The 22808-nt window shown below is 40.4% G+C and overlaps 1 protein-coding gene across 1 annotated transcript in view; it reads left to right on the forward strand.

The window, feature by feature from the left end:
- Nucleotides 1-18242, forward strand: part of MRPL13 (mitochondrial ribosomal protein L13) — a 97983-nt gene extending 79741 nt beyond the window's left edge. Inside the window, exon 7 of the mRNA XM_063451105.1 lies at nucleotides 18071-18242. Within this exon, the coding sequence (XP_063307175.1) occupies nucleotides 18071-18095 (25 nt within the window). The 3' untranslated portion in view covers nucleotides 18096-18242. The remainder of the gene's footprint in view (nucleotides 1-18070) is intronic.
- Nucleotides 18243-22808: the final 4566 nt, after the last annotated feature.

Here is a 22808-nt window from a genome sequence, read left to right on the forward strand (position 1 = left end):
AAAAAATAATAATAATATTTACTGAACTTGACATAATTCAATTAGACTGACAACCGTGATGGACTGCTGTAACTCGGGTCTGTGAAGTTAACACGATTAACCACACTTCTTTTAACTTGAAGACTAGATGCATTAACAAAATGCCCAATTTATCTGTCCTTATGGAATTTATTACATTGTTGATATCATTACGTTCTCACTTTTTAAGAAACACGGTAAAATAATGTATTTTGTATCTTTTCTCACGTACATAAGATTAATGTTTCAGAATGTATTCCATTTGATATTCAGAGAATTTGTAAAAAAAAAGTTTATGAACTTTACATAATTATTTGTGTGACATTTATTTAACGTAAATGGGGAAAATCAATGACACACAAATCTAAAATCCATCAGTCCTGATAACAAGGAGTATCTAAATTGTTACTAGACATTATTTATAAAATGCCATCACATTCCACAGCGCTGTCCATGGGTACATTGGCACAAGTAAAAAGACACAAGAGACAACACAAAATTTGACAAACAAATACATGAGGAGATGAGGGCCCCAGTCCCTTGAGAAGCAAATTACACAATAAAATAGTGTGTGTGTGTGTGATATATAGAAAAATGAAGTTAGTGAGATTGACCTAGCACGTGTAAACGGTAATATGGTGTGAACTTGATTTCCTTTGTGAAAAATGCAAACATTGATAACAAGTCTGCTGTTTGTGACAGGGGTGTCACGGCTCCCGGGTCTCTCGCACCAGCGTGACCGCACATGTTCAGTGTGGCCACGGCGAAATAGACAAATTATGCGTACCTGGGTCGCAATAAAAGCTGCCTGTTCCTCTTCCTCTTGTGTTCCGGTCCCAAGCCGGTGTGGTGTTCTAGGAGAAGTCGTCCACTGCGGTTTCAGTTTAAATACCATATATATCTCCTACAACAAAGATGGCGCAAAAGTGTCACATCATCAACGCGCACGCACTATTTGGGATCTGAGGTCACAATCTGGCCAATCGGTGACTAGAGAGGCATATTTAAACCCTGAATAGCTTGTTATCAGTGCCCTGTCGTGGTTTCCACTTGTTGGTTGTCGGAGAATGCGTTCTTGTTCTTAATCTTTTTTTGGTATTTGACTTTGGTTTGCATTTTGACTTTTCTTATTTCTGGTATCCTTGACCTTTGGCTAGGTTCCTCGATCTGTATCTTTCTCTGTCCCTGACCTCGGCTTGTTTTTTGACCATTCTCTTTTACGTTAAGTCCGGCTATTCTAAGGCCATTGTCCTTGTTCATTTTCTGTATATTTATATGTTACATAGCTCTGCATGGTGGCTCATATAGTAATTGTGACAATGAGTTTGTGAGGAAAAGTACTTCATTCATATGCATATACAATAGTTGATTGATCATTGCTAAAAACTTTGTACTATATCATTTCATATCTATATAGACAGTGTGCAAATACAAGTATTTCAATATTGATTTCCTGCTCAGGAGTAACTAATCAACTAAAATCACTCTTAATCAGGACATAAAGTACAAGGTCACAAAGGACGCAATGGTATTGGCTAGGAATCTCGGCAAGTGTATTTTTAGCTAATGTCTGTATTCTTGAGCTCTCCATAAGTATTCGACTGAAAATGAAAGGAGTGTATAGAAGAACAAAAAAAAAACACAACACTATTCTCTATATAGAACGTTGCCTTCCATTTTGCTAACGTCTCTCTGGGTGGTCCCTATGACTTGTGGGAAAAATATAAAAATACAAGTGTATTTATTTTGGCATTAATGGAAATTGCTTATTTGACATGTACTAAATACAGCATTTGAAATACATCCCAAACATGAAAAAACAGTGATGGAAATATTGCACCGAGAAGCCTGATTACTTCCTTATGGTTACGGTTAGGAAGCCTACCAGTTATTGAGGGCCCAATTAATTCATATTTGAACATTCTACAGAAGAGCATTAGGGCGTTAGAGTGTTCATCCATGAGCTAACGCTTAACAGGTTGGGAATTATACAGACAATGTCATCTTGCATTACCAGCAACATAGGAAGACATTGAAATTATTATAGAACTGTAGCGGAGCTCCAATACCTCGGCTGGGTATCTCCACTGATTCCACCTTGTAGCTAGAAGATGCGCTGGCTAGTGATTATAACTCTTCCCCCCAGTAACTAGACGACACGTAGTTATGGGAGTACAACTGTTTTTATTAAGCCTGATGCAGCCTTTCATGCTCTGACGAAATCCATATCGCCACTGTTTTTTGGAGGGGCCTGTTTGCCAGCCTCCTACCCAGGGACTATGGGCCCTGTGATAACCCATGTTCAAAAGTACTGTTTCTGCCCCTTGGACTTTTAACTGGAACAGATTCAAACATGTGGCGGCGGCCATCTTAAATTGTCTAGCGGTGTTTTGTCGTTGAGTGTATGGAACTGTTTTGGGCATGGGACCATGTGCACGGTGGGGCAAAAATAAGACTTCCAGGAAATTCCTGAACCCCTGAACCGATCTGGGTGATTTTTGGATATGTTGTTCAACCAGATCGGGGCTATCTGGGGATATGTTGTATTTTGGGGTGCTTTTTAGGGTTTGTAAAATGTATGGTTTTTTTCTGTTTAGAGTTAATTGAGTTAGCCCATTGTCTTTGTTAATTGTATCACAGGCAGAGGGTAGGGATTGTGTGCTGTAAGTGGGAGTGTCGGACATTGTTGTATTGTTCTGATTGGTTTGTGTCCTTTGTGTGCCTGTGTTCCATCAGGTCCAGGGGGTGTGCCTCTGGCCTGAGGAATTATACTGTACCAATAAAGCCTCAGACTTATTCTACCCTTCATGAAGTTTCGGCTCCTGTTTGGGGGATTGGAGAACTACCTACACTCTGGGGATTGCTATAATCACTACTCCCCAGAGTATAATCACTAAGCTCTTGTAAGAGCTTGTTCCTGTTCCTGCTCTCTGGATTAAGAGAGGCCTACCTACTGGAAGCTGGATCCTAGTCTTGGGTCCAGAGTGGGTGGAAGACGGCGAGACCCCAACCAAACTACGGCGGTTTTCCTGGGGTCTTCGGTGGTTATGCTGTCTAGTGGAGTGCTTGGAGCCCTCGGAAAGTACTAGGAGCATCCGTCAATGGAGGTACCCAGTCGGGCTGCCAGGCGATCCGTTACACATGCAAAGACCCCCAGCATAGGGATCTCCATTCAGTACACTCAGAGCCCGCCCAGGCGCCTCTGTGTCTCGGAGATAATGAGTTGCTGGTCGCTAAACTGATTATCTCCCAGGCACAGAGGGCTCTTTACAAAAAACACCTCAAAAACACAAGAAAATTGCACAGGAACCCCGGATAGCTCTGGTCCGAGCTCTCATGTTGGCAAAATCGCATCTGGGTCCATGAAGATATGCCAAATCGCCACCGGGGTAAAGTTTTGACCGGCCATGCATGAGGTCTAAGCCCCAAATTGTCCCAGCGCGAATGGGGCTTTTGCCGGTCAAATGTCGAGAGCTCCTGCAGTCAAACAAAAGGTGGCTCCCCCTGGCTCTCTGGGAGCAATTGTTCCATTTAGTCCGTAGTGCCTTCACGCCAAATACCGCTCTCCTGGCTGGTCAGGAAGTGGAGCAAAACAGTGAGCCAAGGTGACAGGCCACAACGAGATAAAGTGGCCGAGTTGTACATACATGCGGTTTGCGGCAAAATTCTGCTGGAGACCTTTTGTTGCGAATGCCTGCCTGTAAGATGTCCACTGAAAAAGATTTGTATTTCTATTTTTGCTGTTGTCCAATATATTTTGCATACATTAAGTTTTTCAAAGCTATGCGGTAGGTATCTTTAAACAGATTGGCTCAGTAAAAATATAAATTTTTATGTAGGAGTCACTCCTGCCAGTGTTGGCAGCCCCTAATGCTTACCAGGTTGTGCCTTTAGGCTGCCCGCCTGACTACAAGTCCTGACTTGTTTAAAAAGTAAGTCTGATTGATTGGAATTGCACACGTGGGGCAATAGCAGATTGAAGAAATATCTTCATATTTTATTAAATAAGGACTGAAAATTGAAGCGTACTTTGTTCTAAATCTTTGTATGGAAGATTATTTATTTTTCTCTTCTACTTGATTTTTTCCCCCTTTTAACTGGGAGTTGAATAATTAATATTAATACAATATATTTTAATGATTAATAAATGGTACTTAATATATTAATATATTATATATTTTTGTAATATTGTTAGGGTTCATTTTTCAGAGGCATAGATAATATTGTATTGCATTTTGTTTTGTAATGGATTTTACAGGTTTAGTTTGTTAGATTAAATCGGTTAGTTCTGTTTTAAAAGCAAACCCACTTTCTAATCTACACATGCCGTAGGCATTTAGATACGCTTAATAAGGATAGTGTCCAAAATATCATCTTTCTCCAACAATTCATTGTTTTTTTTGTAAAACAGTAGAACGTCAAAACCCTAAAACACGTGTTTCTGATTAACGAGGCGAGTCTGAGTGACATTCTTACAGTTCAAGAGATTAAAAGGAAATGCTTGGGTAGACTTCAAATGGAACCCAGTGACAACAAGTAGCTTGGTTTAACTGTGATCTTTATTTCAAAGGCAACAGAAGACATGCTTGACTTTCTCAAAGCTTGGTTAAGCACAGATAACCGGAATGTATTTGAGGCTATGTTCAGACATGAATGAAAAGGAAGACATTAATGAATGGTGGAGAGTCTTACAACTGGTAGTAAAATTTGTCATATCCCATCTGCTATATTTACAATTAAAAGTTACCTTTGACTTGTTTATTCAATCATAGGGCTTTCTCCCCATTTGCACAGTGCATTGCTATACCAGAAATGTTCTTGTTCCTCTCCCCGGGTGCTATATAAAAGGACAAAAAGGGGTCATGACTATTGATGACTAGCAAAAATTGCCGATTAACTTATTGTGCTGGGCTAACAGTAAGGTGACCAATTAGGATTTTTGCAGGGGATATCTGTCAATTTCCAGTTTTTCAGGAATTCTGATCATGTGAAAAGTAATAATATATGTGTGTCTGTCATGGTACACACAACTATATATATAAAAAAATATATATTTTGTGCTAGCTGAATTTCAAACAAAGGTTTCATTGCCTTAAGCATTTGCCCACTCCCACCAGGTGTCAATCGGTTGTAGATGTCAAAGCAAGGACTGAGTGATAGTGAAAAGGAGGCAAACCTGATCTTCTTCAGAGATAGTCCATTAGTGAAATGCCCACCGACCTCCGACTGTGGCCTCTCTGGGCAAGGAGTAGAAGACAAGTGGTAATAGAAGAGTTCCTAAACCAAATACATAATTTACTTATCACTATGATAAAGAATATATTTACTGCTTTAGGAACTGTTATATATTTAGGTGTTTTGACAGGATGACTTTAAATTTGAGTTCTGGCCCTTTACGTGTTTTTGCCAAGGATCTCATTAAAGTAATATTAAACGTTAACATTTTATTTTATGTTAAGGGTAAAGTTATTTTAGTTTAGCTGTTTAGTAATACTGCATGCAAATAAAGTACCGTATAACCTCAAGTATAGGTCGACCCGAATATCGAGACCCCTAATTTTACCCCAAAAAACTGGGAAAATTTATTGACTCGAGTATAAGACTAGGGTGGGAAATGCAGCAGCTACTGGTAAATTTCTAAATAAAATTAGATCCCCCCAAAATTATATTAATTGAATATTTATTTACAGTGTGTGAATGAATACAGTGTGTGTGTGTATGAGTGCAGTGTGTGTGTGTGTGTTTCAATGCAGTGTGTGTGTGTATGAGTGCAGTGTGTGTGTGTGTGTGTATGAATGCAGTGTGCGTGTATGAGTGCAGTGTCGTTTACATTTTTATTTATGTTTTTTCTTTGTCCCCCCTCCCTGCTTGTTAGCTGGCCAGGGAGGGGGGCTCTCATTCCCTGGTGGTCCAGTGGATGGGCTGTGTAGGAGGGGGGCTGGCAGAGAGCTGTAACTTACCTTTCCTGCAGCTCCTGTCAGCTCCCTTCTCTCTCCTCCGGTCCGGTCAGCTCCACTGTGTAGCGTTACTTACCTTATCCAGGGGCCGGCCGCGGTCCTCTCTTCAAGCCGCGTGCGGTCCTGCTGCTGCACGAGCCGCGCGCGGCTCATCCGACGGCTTCAATAGGAAGGCGGGCAGGGACCGCGAGAAGCTGTATGATGCTAAAAAAGTATAAAAATAATAAAACAAAAATCCCAACCCCATTCAAACCTGAGCTTATTTACGTTTTGTAGAGGCAAGAGTATATATTTTTCTATCAATAGGCAGCCAATGATCTGCTTAGAGCTCACAACCGCTTAGCTAAACCTACCTCTTACTGCAACTCAGAACGTAAGGGGGCAGTAATAATTGGCTAAACCAGGGTTAAACTATATTGTAAAATATTTTAACCCCTGAAGGTAAGACACTTGTACACTCCTGCAGCCATAACAAGTTAAATGAGCTTAAGTTGTGGTGGGGTTGGAAAGTTGATTTAAGTGCATGTTGAAAACACACAAAAACATCAAAATCAGCACTGGCAGTGGTACTAACTGAGGAAGCTGCTACTGTTGAAACGCATTTCGGATTAAGATATGCCCATACTTTTGTCACTGCACTCGGTGTGTTTTAAATATCATTTGTTTACAATAGATGTAATTTCCTGGATAATTCAAATGCTCCAGTCTATCTTTGGAAGGGGAACACCACCCTGGAATTTAGTGTCTGCCTTACAAATAGAGCCTAAAGAAAAAGGCTTTTTAAAAAGTGAGTGTATGACCTTTCTTTATTACTGTGGTAATCTCTAAAGGGTGGGAGTCCCCAGATCTTAAATACTTCACAGGCCTTCAATATTGAGCCATTACAAGGCTCTCCACTTGTGAGTTGGCATTTCAAAGTTTTTCTCCTTTTCCCATAGTACATCCCATTTTTATTATAGATTATCTGCACTATGATATTTTTATTTTTTAGGTTTTCTACAAGGATATAGAAACATAGAATGTGACGGCAGATAAGAACCATTCGGCCCATCTAGTCTGCCCAATTTTCTAGTTACTTTCATTAGTCCCTGGCCTTATCTTATAGTTAGGATAGCCTTATGCCTATCCCACGCATGCTTAAACTCCTTTACTGTGTTAACCTCTACCACTTCAGCTGGAAGGCTATTCCATGCATCCACTACCTTCTCAGTAAAGTAATACTTCCTGATATTATTTTTAAACCTTTGTCCCTCTAATTTAAGACTATGTCCTCTTGTTGTGGTAGTTTTTCTTCTTTTAAATATAGTCTCCTCCTTCACTGTGTTGATTCCCTTGTAAATTTTATCCTGCAATCCATGAACCAGTTTAGTATCCCTTCTCTGAACTCTCTAAAGTATCAATATCCTTCTAGAGATCTGGAAAATACTGTTGGTTTGGTATAATTTTATATATCACATTTTATTATTGTATTTATTATTGTGTTTTGGGGGTATATACCACTTATATAGATTGAGCACATAACACTTTTTTTTTTTTTTTATATATATAATTCTTTATTTTTGTGGTGCAGGGTAAAACATACAGGCATGTATTGGCCTCTGACAGAATGATTGACATATAGGGAAACATGACATAACAAGAGTACTGCACTTTTTTTTTCTTTAAACATAGTAGATATGTGCATGTCAGGCAAAACGCTAATTAAAGTAACAACAACAGGTAACCGGTAATCTGGACTGACTGAGTGCACAATGAATATAAGCGAAGCTTAGGTGTAGAAAACAATAAAGATGAACATTACACAGTGCATGTAAGTGGTTATTAATGATGCCATAAGGCATGTCCTATGCACAGGTGGTGATTACAGCAGGAATTAAACTAAGAAAAGTATGGAGCATTAGAGAATTATCATGCTATAGATGCCACTGGATGTAAGTAATTAGGCTACAGCACACATTGTATGTGAGGAGATTAGTAGAGTAGAACAAAAAGAATAATAAAGCAATAATAAAGCTGGTGTCGCTGTAGAGATTGCCTGTAGCCCACTCAATCGATGCCCTTAGAGGGGGAGGAACAGCCACTTGTCAACTGGAGTCCAGCAATCTTGAGAGGGTCGCCACACCAGACCCCAGCCGCAGCATGCTCTGACAGGAGGTACCCTGGAGACCGAGCAACTGTGATTTGTGATTTCTCTGGTTCAGGCTTCCGGCAGTTCTTATTCGGCGACCTCCTTCCATGTGAGAATTGCCGATGGGGACCACCCCAGGCAGGCCGTGATCCAGGTATGTAGCAGCTGGCTTGAAGTTCAGACCATCTGGTCCGGTTTGCTGGCCACGGCTTCTGTCTGCGTCTACACCTCCTCGATACCACGTGAGGGACACATGGGAGAGGCTGCGTCGGCAGTTGGGACCCATAAGTTCTCGCCTTGGCACTGAGGGGCAGGAGGTGTTTTGGGGTTTTGTTGTTGTGTCCAAAATAATGCGCACAAGTTGTTGAATGCTTGTAGGAGCGGGTCCACTAGGGAAGTAGGCTGTGGGGAGGCTTACAGGGTAGTAGGCACCGGCATTGTAGCCATCTTGAGTAGTAGGCCTCAGTCCTCCTGGTCGCTTAGAAGTACAATGCCTCGTTGAGCAAGCCACAAGAGTTCTCCAGTGGGGACCGGGGTGTCCCCCCACCAGTCCAAAGGTGGGGGGAACGGGACCCAGGAGCATACTGTCGTCAAACTAGTGTAGAGGAGCGGCCACCTCTGTCAAATACTATAGGGTAATAAAAAATAAAAAAAACTACACCTTGTATAAACATTATTTGAAGGGGGCTTAAACTTCTGACCATGAGAGCTTTCGGCCTTCATCTATCAAATGCTTTAACCACTTTTCCACAGAGATTAGTTATCATTAGGATATTATGTTACATGAGGTTATACGATCTTCATTTCTTGATACATCCATATTCACCTATGCAAAACAACATATACAGGAAGAATAAAGGAATGCAATTTTGCAAAAAATCAAATAATAAAATACATGATTATTAAAATTGAAAATCACTTTGTTGATTGATATTCTTAGAAACCGGAAAATAAAGTTTGCATAAATAGTTCAGTACTGTATAAATCTGGTTCAGTTCTGACAATACCGAGTTACACACAATCCGACCCTGCTTTTATCAGCTAAGGTAAAACGTTTGCTCTTGGGAGAAATGTATAGTTAGTTAACATATGTTAAGTTAAAACACTCGCATCACAGCTGCCTTTAAATTTATTTGTAAAAGTGTTACGGTCTCCTTAAACTAGCAAAATATGGTGTTGAACGAAAATTAGCTTAAGGGATACCCCATGATTTGATTTGAAGTGAGCCTTAATGCATTACACTTTTTTTGTAATGTGTTTAATGGATTAACAAGGAAAGAAGAAGAAAAAATACACCTTTAACCCCTTAAGGACACATGACATGTGTGACATGTCATGATTCCCTTTTATTCCAGAAGTTTGGTCCTTAAGGGGTTAAAGTGCTTTCTGCTTTTGCTAATATCCTGCAAGCAGAATCACCAGACAAAACCCCTTCCAGATCAGGAAGAGGCTCCACCAATCAGGAGCCTTCATTCCTGTTCTGGTTTTGTTTTTTTAATATCATAAAGCCCGATGCTTCTCCAGCAAGTGTTTATAATAAAGTTCGGCCTTATAACAGTTCCACTTAGTCTGAACTGTACTGCAGATATCTTGTTTACAGTCCCCATCACAGTGTTGTGCAGCAATCTCACAAGCCGCAGTATACTGGTGTGTGTGATTGTTGCTTGGGTCGTTTCTTACACATTCCACATTCTATTCACAAAATATACCAAATTCCTCCTTTGTTGTGTCTTGGAGGCAGGCTTGCAGCTACAGTCGCTTTTACTAATTGCTGTAAATTCACTTGTTATAGTGTCTTCAATGACTGTTTAACCTCCTTGTATTTTAGCCCTGTAAATAGAAAGGTCAAAGTAACATTGGGTTCTTGCAAGACCCTACAGTGAATGCACAGGCCTTTGTATACCTCCTGTCTACAAGGGATGATGACAGCTGAGAGTTTGATGAATGAAGAAAAAGCTTTTTAACAATATACTTGAGATAATTCTGTTATTAGTGAAATTTCAATCTTCCTTCAAAAAGGCAAAACAAAAGGTGCAAATTGACATCTTTCTTCTCCCTTGGAGAGAGACAATATCAGCCTGACATCAAATTTCCCACGCTGCGTCAGCTTACCGCTCTCAGCACATGAGCTAACCCTGCGTAGCACTGCTTCACTCAGGCAAGCTGACGGGAGTTCCTGTTTAGAAATTCCCAGCTCTCTAGCATTAGTGGACTAGTAACATAGAAACATAGAATGTGACGGCAGATAAGAACCATTCGGACCATCAAGTCTGTCCAATTTTCTAAATACTTTCATTAGTCCCTGGCTTTATCTTACAGTTAGGATAGCCTTATGCCTATCCCACACATGTTTAAACTCCCTCACTGTGTTAACCTCTACCACTTCAGCTGGAAGGCTATTCCATGCATCCACTACCCTCTCGGTAAAGTAATACTTCCTGATATTAGTTTTAAACCTTTGCCCCTCTAATTTAAGACTAAATCCTCTTGTTGTGGTAGTTTTTCTTCTTTTAGATATAGTCTCCTCCTTTACTGTGTTGATTCCCTTTATGTATTTAAATGTTTCTATCATATCCCCCCTGTCTCGTCTTTCCTCCAAGCTATACATGTTAAGGCAGGGAGTGGACCCCAGGGAATTCACCAAAACTGAAAGATTTTACTTAAAGGGAAACTGGAGTAAATATACCCCCTCCCCATCCCCCCATTTTTGTAATGCATTAAAAATAATACAGAAAAAGAACAATTTGAAGTGATTATAGTGCTTTAAAACAGAGCATTTATTTGAACCACAAAATGTAATACTTACACACATCTGCAGTTTGTATTTGTTATCAACCGTTAATAAACTGATTTATATGAGCTGCACATCTACAGACATGTGGTGGATGTTGAATACGGCACCAGCAGTACTGTATGGGTTAGGGAACTTAATAAGTAGCTGTCTTACATTAAATAAAAAAATTAAAAATAAAAAGTAGCTGTCCTTTTCCATAATGACTACATGACTCCTGTTTTTATTTTACAATTTAATCCGCACTGTTAGACATTCAAGGTTGGTGACAACATTTTCTCATAACCAAGCTCACATCCCCTTGCTTTGTTGATAAATGTTATTTTATAAAATAAGCTATATTAGCATGCAATTTATGCATGTGAAATCAATTTAAAGCTAGTGTTAGCATTTGTCAAACTAAATTTTTTTAAAAAATACATATCTATATGTATGTATGTATAACTATGCACGTGTGTATATATAAAATCAAATCTGTGTATTGTTTTTTTAGTGCTTAGTTCATAAAATTCATTTAACTATGCTATATGAAGAGTGACAGTCCAGGTATTCAAAAGCCTTTCATCTTCTGAAAGCGAATACAATGTTTACCAGGGGTGTCTGTCAACCTGAATTCACCTTTGGGATATGAATTGCAATGCTCTTTCATTGATTAGCAAAGTGTCAGATGTAAGTGTGTTTGGTCTGCTGTATAGAGCTCCAGAATGCACTTACAATTCGTCTATAAAATAATAGTAATTGTAATACTATTAAGTATTTATTCTATTTAGCATTAAATACTGCATAGCTATTGAAATACAATATATCAAAAAATATATATATATAAAAAAAGAATTAAGTCCACTGGTTGACAGGATTATAAAATCAATTATGTTTCTTGGCTGTATCTCTTAAAAGGAAATGTATAATTTGAAAAGTCCACTCTTTTTTTTAAATAATACATTAAAATGTTATTTAATACCCTACTAAAACTTGCACAGGAAGTATAGGTAGTTGACAAACCCCTCTCTCATCAGTGAGATTCCGCCAACCGTAAGTCTTTAATTCTGTAGGATCTGCTCTTATTCCATAAACCTCCAGTCCCCCAGTTTATCCCCAGGAGCAGTTCCACTCGTAAAACAGATTGAGTGGAACTGCTTTGTAGACAGTTAGCAGCCGTAACAACTGCTTTTTCAGTTGACACTCGGCCCAGTTTCTTGTGAGGAGGGCTATGTACAGTCCACTGCTGGGCTCTCAGAAATAGACAGAATAGTTCAGGCCAAGTTATGTATTCAGTGTATGCACACAAGGTAAAAGAAAATTGTATAGGCGAACCAAAAATGAGAGTCCTTTCTGCCATATTAACAGCTTTGATGAGTTCTCTCTACAAATGGCTGCAGTCATTATTTTATCATTATTATTATTTTATTATTTATATAGCGCCAGCAAATTCCATACAGCTGTACAATGGGGTAGTTATGAGCCAGTTTCAGAGCTGAGATTTAATGCAGGGAATGCTTTGCACCATTTCATTGTTAATCATGCCAACTTGTTATCTTGCTTTGACTGACTTTGTAATAATGTGTCAACGGGCAAATAAAATGTATGCATATATTTAATAACGAATATATATGTCGGCAATCACCAAGAATATCTTTTTTTCTTTCGTTCTATGATAGTTACCAAGAGTACATGAAGGGTTACGGAATATTATGAGAATATAGTGTAAGAGACAATCATTGTTAAAATTTACATTTTCTGATTGGCCCTGGCTTTGTAACGAGTTAATAGACTCTTCAGACATGTTTTACTTTATCTTATTCCACCAGGAGACCATAATATAGTGTGTGAAACTTTTCACAATTTAACTTGAAGTCCGTCCGTTCGCTTGCTAGTTTATATTGGCAGGAGGCAGGCTTGGCTTTCATAAATGTGCTGATTTTTCCGTATTATTGTTGTTGTTAGAGTGTTGAAATTAAATGTAAAATTGAAACATTTTGCTCGGAATGGTTTCCAGCTAACTGAAAGCTTGGTTCGCTTTTGAGAGTAAGAGAGGAAGTCAGTCTGTGCAGTTCTTTGGAATTCTCATATATTTTTTTTTTTTTTTTTTATGTTATTTTATCCTGCCATCGCCCTGGTAATCGGAGTTTCTCATATTTTGGATTTTCGCCAATCTCTCGTCAGGGTACTGTAACAATATTAAATAAATAGTGAAGAAAATGTCTGCCACTTCGAAATGTCTCTTGTGGTCATATGATTGTACAAGATATGAAAGAGTAAGTTTTCAGTGTTGGTTAGTGGATGTTTTTCACTTTTGGTTAGTGGATTTTAGAGTGATATTTATCCACTGGAGAGACTAGCTACGAAATGGTACAGACTAATGTTATCTCAAGGGGGAGTCGGCCTCTTATTTATTTAGTGCATTAATAGAAATATATAAATTGCCTGCTGATGTACTGTTTAGTAGGCCTGCGGAGGGCTCTCCCTAACTAGGAAGAGACGTCCAGTCAGGATTGTCTCATTCTTGTATGTAGTGCCAGTTTTTATCCCACCAATTCCTTGCCAGCAGGTTTTTTTTGAGGTTGAGTGGTCTACCTGGCGCGGTTTCCCTCATAACATAGGATTGGTGGAGCTGCTCTGTAAACTGATACGAGCCATACTGTGACAGCATTCTGCTTAAACGATTAACGGCCCTGAGGTCTTGTCTTAGAGTTGCAGTGATTTTTACAAATTGCTGCAGTTCTTAGCCGCTTTGAAAGCTGAGAGCAAGTGCAAGATAATCTGTGCACCAGCTGTTACAGTATGCCCAAATTGTGATGTTACCTTGTGTGACCCTTTAACCCCTTAAGGACACGTGACATGTCATGATTCCCTTTTATTCCAGAAGTTTGGTCCTTAAGGGGTTAAACATAAGCAAGCAGTATCCTTTTAACCCCTTAAGGACACATGACATGTGTGACATGTCATGATTCCCTTTTATTCCAGATGTTTGGTCATTAAGGGGTTAAAGGAGCTCTCAAGCACAGATTACTCTCTTCATATTGTCTGTGTATTAAACATATGTGCAATTTCATACCCACCAGCATCGGCGTCCAGTGAAGCAGGACGTTGGTGGTTGGGGTAAAAGGAGGCATGCAAATGAAGCAAATAGTAACTATGTATAGGGTGAGGTAGAGGCCAAAAATGCCTACAAAATTCAAAATATAAACAAAGAACAAGATAGACCTGTGCTGCAGATACTCCACACTGAAGTCCCAACAGTGTATATACAACCAAAAAACAAACACGAGTCCTGCGCATCCAGTATAGGTGTGCACACCCAGGTGCTACCACAATTTATTTGAGGACAAAGTTAAAACAGCAAACATTTGAGCAGCAGCCCTTTCTCATTGCAAATGTGTCAACAGGCAAATAAAGGACATTAGCATTGAAACATTTGCTGTTTTAACTTTGTCCTCAAATAAATTGTGGTAGCACCTGGGTGTGCACACCTATATTGGATGCCCAGAACTCGTGTTTGTTTTTTGGTTGAAGTAAATAGTCCCTGGAAACTCCCAAATGAGGTAGACCCACTCAGAAAGGGTGCAAAAAGGAATCGGGTAATGCATGCCAGACTGCCTGCCAATCATGCAGGATAGCCCACAAAGGACAGACCATGCATAAAGCACTGTTGTAGCGCTCCCTGAATGGTCCTAGTGCACTGAGTGTATCACGAGTGCATATAATGACGCACTTTCATTCACACTATGGTTTTTGATGACAGATCGATAGTGCACCAAGGAACAACCAGGATGACAACACAGAACCCTGAAATTGGGACTGTTGAGATTCCTGCAATTTTAGTGTGTGTAGTGGACATACATGTGCTAATGTAGTACTGACTGTAATGTGTCTTTATTGGTTGTTCCTATTCCCTGCAAGGATGGTCTCCCCCTTCCAACAAATGGATTGTATAGATCATGGGTCGTCAACCTGGCCCCTACCGCCCACTAGTGGGCGTTTCAGGATTCCAGGTGGGCGGTAGGGATTTTCAAATTTTTTTACAGATTGGGCGGGCGAGTGCGAGCCGGCGATACCCCTGTGACCGGGTACCGCCATCACCACTTGCGGCCGCATATGGAGGGGTCCATCGGGTGGCCCATGCTGTCAGGGCCACCCGATGGATGTGGATTGTGAGGGGGCCCGGTCAGCGCTGGGCGCTTTAACAGCGCGACTGGGCCCCCTGTGATGACATCATCTCTGCTGGGAGGAAGTGATTCCCTGGTCACTCCTCCCAGCATACAGAGAGCCCACGCGGGAGGAAGGAGGAGGAGGGAGTCAGAGTGGGAACTCTGACTACCATCCACCTGAGCCACCACTGGACCCCAGGGAAAGTCACCCTCCTGCACCTTAAAGGTAGGAAACAGGAGGGTGACTTAAATATAATGTGTGTTTGTTTGTGTATGTGTCTTTGCATGTATGTCTTGTGTGTGTCTGTATGTGTGTCTTATGTATGTGTCTTGTGTTTGTGTGTGTGTGTGTGTGTTTGTATATATGTGTGTCTTGTCTTTGTATGTATGTCTTGTGTGTGTATGTGTCTTTGTATGTATGTCTTGTGTGTGTGTATGTATGTCTTGTGTGTGTCTGTATGTGTGTCTTTGTATGTGTCGTGTGTGTGTCTGTATGTGTGTCTTTGTATGTATGTTTCTTGTGTCTGTCTGTATGTGTGTATGTGTCTTTGTATGTATGTCTTGTGTGTGTGTTTGTGTCTGTATGTATGTGTGCCTGTATGTATGTGTCGTGTGTGTGTGTGCCTGTATGTGTGTCTGTCTGTATGTATGTATGTATGTATGTGTGCCAGTCTATTATAGTGGGATACCTAGCTCAGCCTTCCTACTGGGCATTGCTATAAGGAAGGTTAAAAAAAGGTGGGGAGGGGAATTGAGGAGGGAGAAGAGGGGAGCTGACGCACAGATGAGAAATCATATTATGCGCAAACAGAGAAGTCATCTGAATATCACCGAAAGAGGAGACCTTTGTTTGTTCCTTACGAAAATCGAACCAGATATCAAATATTGAGTCTTGCAGCATCAACCTCAAGGATCTCATTAATCACTAGTAAAGGTAATTTCTATTTACTTTATTGTTTTCTCATTAAACTTTATAAAGTTAAAAACATTATAAACATGCATTAATTGGAAATAAAAAGATAAATGTACGTACATTTATTTTTTTAAAACACCCTCCTTTCAAAAAAATATTCTGCACTTGCGCGAAAACTGGTGGGCGGTAAGGAAATTTTTTCAACCAAAAAGATGCATTAGTGGGCGGTAGTTAGAAAAAGGTTGACTACCACTGGTATAGATCATATATTGTACATGCCAGATATTAGCATTTGATCTCAATGATCAGACACTTGTGGACTCTAGGCATTGAGTTGGAAGCAGCCCTGCTCTGCATTCTCAGAGGGCATGAATGTATATACCCTGTATATTCTCTGCTTGACCCACTTCAGTCTGGTTTCCACGCTCAGCACTCTGTGGTAACGGCTCTGACCAAAGTATCAAACTATCTACTTGCTGCAAAATCTCATGGTCACTACTCTATCCTAATTCTCCTTGACTTTTCTGCTGCTTTTGATACAGCTTCTTCTTATCCTCAGTAATCTCTGTCTACAAGATATTGCTCTCTCCTGGTGCTCCTCCTACCACACCCAGCGCTCTGTTAGTGTCTCTTGATCTGCCTCTTCCTACCAACCTCTCTCTGTTGGTGTCCCCCAAGGTTCAGTCCTTGGTCCCCTACTGTTCTCGATCTAGATTGCCTCCCTTGGTAAACTTAGCTCCTTTGGCTTCCAATATCAATTCTATGCGGATGACACGCAAATCTATCTATCCTCCCCTGATCTCTCCCAGCCCCTCTTGACTAGTGTCTCTGACTGTCTCTCTGCTATTTCTAACTGGATGACTACCCATTTCCTTAAGCTCAACTTGTCCAAAACAGATCTTCTGGTCTTTCTTCCCTCAAGTGTTGCTACCCTCGTTTCTGTCTCCCTCCACCTTAATAGTGCTACCATCAGCTCCACCACAGAGGTTTGTTGCCTAGGTGTTTTCTTTGATTCCGACCTCTCCTCCACACCTCATGTCCAGTTGATCGCCAAATCCTGCTGCTTTCATCTTAAAAACATTGCGCGCATCATCCCCTACATAAAGCCAGATGCGGCTACGGTGCTGGTCCATGCCACTATCACCTCTCGCCTTGACTACTGCAATCCACTTCTCAGTGGTCGTACATGTTTCCAACTTGCCCCACTGCAGTCTATAATGAATGCGTCAGCGAGACTCATCTTCCTGTCTGCCTGCACCTCCCACGCCTCACCCCTCTGTCAGTCCCTGCATTGGCTTACCGTAAGATATAGGATTCAATATAAAATTCTGGTACTTGCTTTCAAATCTCTACATAATGCTACTCCCTTCTATCTATCCTCCGTAATACACAAATATGTCTCGTCTAGTCCCCTACGCTCTGCCAAAGACCTGTGTCTATCCTCTGTTCGTACTCCCACCTCTGATGCTCGCCTTCAAGACTTCTCTAGGGCTGCACCGTTCCTGTGGAACTCCCTCCCCTTTTCCGTTAGATGCTCATCTAGTCTCCACTCCTTCAAAAAAAAAAAAAAAAAAAAGCATATCAATTAAACTGTTAATGGCTCCAAAACCCCAGACTAAGTCTTTTAATTGAATACTATTCTACCAATCTACTTCCCTAATAATTCCCTTACCTTTTGTGTCATTTTACCCCACTCCCTCTAGCATGTAAGCTCATTGAGCAGGGCCCTCAACTCCTCTGTTCCTGTGCGTCAAACTTGTCTGGTTACAACTACATGTCTGTTAGTCCACCTACTGTAAAATGCTGCAGAATTTGTTGGCGCTATATAATAATAATTATAATAACAGTAGGAACTGTCATAATTGGTATTAAGACTATCGTTTCAGTATATTTTTTAGCATTTGGTTATTACAATGTGTATGTAAAATGTCAAGTGGCACCTTGTGTATTTTAGGTGTTAAAAATAAGAAAAAATACTACATCAATATTTATGATGATTTAAATAATTTGTTTTAGCCCCAGTGTATGCCAAATACATATATTGTGTCCAAAGTTCTGCTTCTTATCTTATTTGTGAGCTGTTGCTAATGCAATCATTATTTTTTATTTCTGCAGGCCTCCAGACTTTTTAATGAAATAACGAATGCAGAAGATGCCCAGTTGTCAACAAAAACTACCAAGGATAAACAACGTCAAAAAACCAAGAGCTACACAATTCCTGTTCTAGACCTCCGTTAATGTTTATTAAAATACGAGCATTTTGTGTTAATAAAATTTTGAATATGTCTATTTGCTGTCAAGAACATTTACTTTCCGTTCGTGATTGCTGTTTTGGCTCCTTGACTAACACTTTGCACAAAGGAAATCAACTCATAATTACCGACCTTCTCAATGAGGACTTAAAACTTGCATTACTACTTGTTCTGCAATGACAAAAAAGGTTTTGATCTGTTTATTAACACAAAGGGATTCTTCTTTGAATCACTGCAGTTCGGAACCACACCAACGAAAGTAGACCTGATAGGATCAAAACAAGTAAGTGTTCTGATCCTCCATTAAAGCTTAGACTGCAGGTTTGAGATGATGCTACCATTCTTAAATAGATATCCTTTGGAGTTCCTGCCTTTGCTGCAAATCCCCCCTCGTTTGCAGCTTCCTCCAGTAAGCATTGCCTGAGTTAGGATGAAGCTGTCAGCACATCCTAACTGTCTGATTGTTTTCATTTAAAGCTGAGCATATCCCATCTCTGACCTTTAGTGGTGTATGGGTCATGTAGTTCAACATTAATTAGATAAGATGAATGAAACAGCGTCCTTCGCAGACAGCAATGAAATTAGATTGTGCCATTCATAGTTTTGTGAATAGTGTGCTGTAAAGGAATCTGCTAGAGAGGGTCAGTTATTTGTATACAATACAAGTAATTGATTGCACAGAGGAGAAGTCGGAGGTAGGCTTTAAACTACAGTAGTTTTGTTTTACGGTAAATGGCCACAGTTGTCAGACAGTCTTTGCAATGAGATAACAACGGGATCTTATTGCAAGAGGTGTAGTTTACCATGGTGCTGGGAGCCTTATAATATTTTCCTTACAGCAATGCTCCAACAAATTCTTCAGAAGTGATTCATTAGTACCACATATGGTACATAAAAATAAAATCCTATGCATGTATGTCTCTAGGATGTCCTTACTAGCTATAATTACTGTTTTATTTCACAGAGTATCCGATCAGTCTAGTATACTGACAGCCTCCAAACGGGTAGTTAAAAGAGCCAATATGTTTTTTGAAATGTTTAGCTCTTATTAAGTTTTTGCCTATATTCAGGAGGAAAAGCTTTAGACAATATTCCCAAAAATTGAGACTAAAATTCATTTTTTTCACATACTGTAGATCAAGCATGTCAAAGTCAAAGTCTAGCACGGCCAAATAAACAAGGTTTAAGTCTATGTGGACCACAAAAAAAAAACAAAAAAAATTACATTTCCATAGAAACATTTTGAAAAGTTCTACTAAACCACCGCACCCCCGCCCTACTAAATCCAAGCACCCTTCTCTAGCCAACAGACAGACTCCACTCACATTGCCGCTGCCAGTCTCCAACTCTGGAGTCCGGCCTCTGGTATACCCCAAATGGGCAGACCCTGTGCCAAAGCGGATCCTCCCGCTACTTCTTGAAACCCCATGAAGGTGGAGTATGTTGACATCACGTTGGAATGTGAAGTGGCGCTGCGGGCCTCCAGGTACTCCGCTGACGAGACGCGGCCATCGCAACACTGACCGAGACACTCACTCACTGACACACACATACTCACTGACATACACACACACAGAGACACAGACTCACAGACCGACACACACACATTCTTGCACACAGTCACATCATTCCCTTGGGTCCACTGGGGATCTTTTATCTGGAGATCTCCTTCCTGCTCCCTCGCACACAGTTTAGTGATGCTGGGTGCTGGAATGACGTCATATTCCGTAACCCAGCATTACTACAGAGGGCACACATGACGGAACAGAGGAGCAAAACGACTGAGCTCCCTCGCTGCCGCCAGCGTCCTGCTTCCTCTCCTGCCTGGTAATTTATGCAGAGTAGGCGCCTGCAGTGGGGAGAAAGCAGGTGCCTACTCTGCTTTAACACCAAGCATGTACTCGCGGCTTGCCAGGCTGCAAAGATGTTCAGTGTGGGCCACTTGCAGCCCGCGGACTGCCAATTTGACATGATTGCTGTAGATTAAGGTTTTGTTTGCCTTAAATTTCCAAAGCAGTATTACAAATTTCGATTGAAAGGGCTACGTATGCATGGTAGTTAACATTTGTAATATAATGCATTGACTAGCAGAAGACACAATAAACACAGACACGTGAATTTACTTAATTGTAGGACCTTTGTTTTATTTTTTCACAAGAGCATACCAAATAGCTTTCTTACCGTAATCTAAAACCACACTTAGTATTATAATTTAATTCAACCATTTTTACTCTTTACTTTCACAACTTAAAAATATGCAGTCCTCTAATAACTTAACAAACCTGAACATATAAAATACCTTATTCAAGGAACATTTCATGATCAAATATTACAAAGTAATCATTGCTTAGTAGATATATCCACAATAAAAACATGCATGCATTTAAATATGCATTTTGTAATTGGGTGTAGATCTAAAAACAACTTGCAAAACCTATAGATATTGTCTGCAGCCTTTGCAAGTCCTCCTCTTCTAGGCCCGCCCAGTCATTCTTGACTGTCCAATCAAAGACTTCCCTATGCAGCTCAATGAGAAGTCTTTGCAACTCAGGTGCAGTGGGTAATCATGGCCTCTTGAGTATATCTTCACTGAGCTAAATAACCAGGAAGTAATAGGACCACATGTCTGATTGACAGCCATGAGTGTAAGAAGGTTAATTTATAAAAAAAAAATATTGAAATCTACTTTTTTTGTCAAATGAAAAAAGGACTGGATTCCTGAGATGAGCCCTGCACTATACTAACCCCACTCTTCTAGCTTGTACTATCTGCTACCCTTGTGTTCAATAGGATTATCTGAAATTGTGTTCTGAGTACATCAGTTCCGCCTAATCTTCTCCCCTCTTCACTCCTGGCCATTTCCCCAACCTGACCCAATGCTTCTTACTTTTTTACCCTGTACCACAAGCAATCCAGTGAGAAGCTGGACAACAATTGTTAAGAAAAATGCCACATCCAGTGATGTATTCATTGAGGTTCCTATAGCCACGTTCAGTGACTATTATTATTATTATTATTAAAATATTATTAATACTTGTCTGGTTACAGAGGGGTTGAAGGCCCTGCTCAGTGAGCTTACATGCCAGAGGGAGTGGGGTATAGTGACACAAAAGGTAAGGGAATTATTAGGAAACTTCTCTATGACTTTTGCGATTTGCTTAATTGATTCATTTATGTTATACTAAGTAATAATGAAACATTACATTTGACATATTGTGATGTATTGGCTTTTGACACAACCCGATTGCTATATAAAAGTTAGCTATGGTGAGTTGTTTTTTTTTTCTGAATGTTTGAAAATAGAGCACTGGCTAATTGGAAGCCAATCAATATTATCAAGAAGGGTCATGGTGTGAGCAGACTGGGGCATGATATAGGCAGCTGTATTGTATTAAAATAAAATAAGGCAGTTGCAGTAGTCAACCTTTGTTCTACTCAGTAAGGTGGTGTATTTAACGGCTACATTAAAGGGACAGGATAGGCACCCAGACCACTCTCTTTGACAGTGTTGTGGGTGAACAATCTGCAGATTTAGAGAAACAATGTTTAGATTGCAGTGCTAAGACAGTCTCTAGTGGCAGTGTACCAGACAGCCACTAGAGGCACTTCCTGCAGTTTCACTGAATTTGACTCGGTGAATAGACTCTGGAGTTCCTCACGCTTTGCATGAGGACATTCAGCTTCAAGCAAAACCCCATAGGAAACCATTGATTCAATGTTTTCCTATGGTGAAAGCCTAAAGTGCGCACAGCACTCGCCACACATGCGCATTAGGTCCCCCCAATTGGCTGACGTTAAAGTGATTCTCCAGTGCCAGGAAAACATATTAGTTTTCCTGGCAATGCAGGACCCTGTAGTGCCCCTCTCCCTCCCACCCACCATCCCAAGTTGCCGAAGGGGTTAAAACCCCTTCAGTGACTTACCGCCTACGTCATCCGGCGGGGGAGACCTAATGCGCATGAGCGGGAATGGCTTTCCTATGGGATTTTGGCGATGCTGGAGGTCCTCACATAGCATGAGGACGTCCAGCGTTGCTTAAAACACTTTTCGTGTTCTAAGAACACAGAAATCCCTCTAGTGGCTGCCTGATAGACAGCCATAGAGGAGGAGTTAACACTGCAAGGTAAATATTGCAGTTTATAAAAACTGCAATAATTACACTTGCAGGGTTAAGGGTAGTGGGAGTTGGCACCGAGACCACTCCAATGGGCAGAAGTGGTCTGGGTACCTGGGGTATCCCTTTAACTAAGGAGGAAAGAAACCGCAGGGCCTTGGCCCTGGAATCAGGTAAGTAAATAAAAAGGTTTTCTACCCCTCTCATATACAGGGGTGGGAGCCGCAGGCGCAGAGGGTCATTATAGTATTAAGAATACATCTTTTTATTCCTAAAACTAAAGTGTTCCTTTACTCTTGCTGGCCAAACCTAAGCTGTTGAAAGGGAGAATATCAAATTCTAAATGATATAATTAAAGGCGGATTTCATGCATTTAAACACACATTTCAACCTTACCTTAGCAAGAGCTGAATCTTTTATGAAGGAATAATAAAATGTGAAATGAAGTGTACTTTGCTATACATTTTCATCCTAGACATCTGTTTTA

The sequence above is a fragment of the Pelobates fuscus genome, chromosome 4 (assembly GCF_036172605.1).
Source record: "Pelobates fuscus isolate aPelFus1 chromosome 4, aPelFus1.pri, whole genome shotgun sequence".
In the NCBI taxonomy this organism is placed as follows: Eukaryota; Metazoa; Chordata; class Amphibia; order Anura; family Pelobatidae; genus Pelobates; species Pelobates fuscus.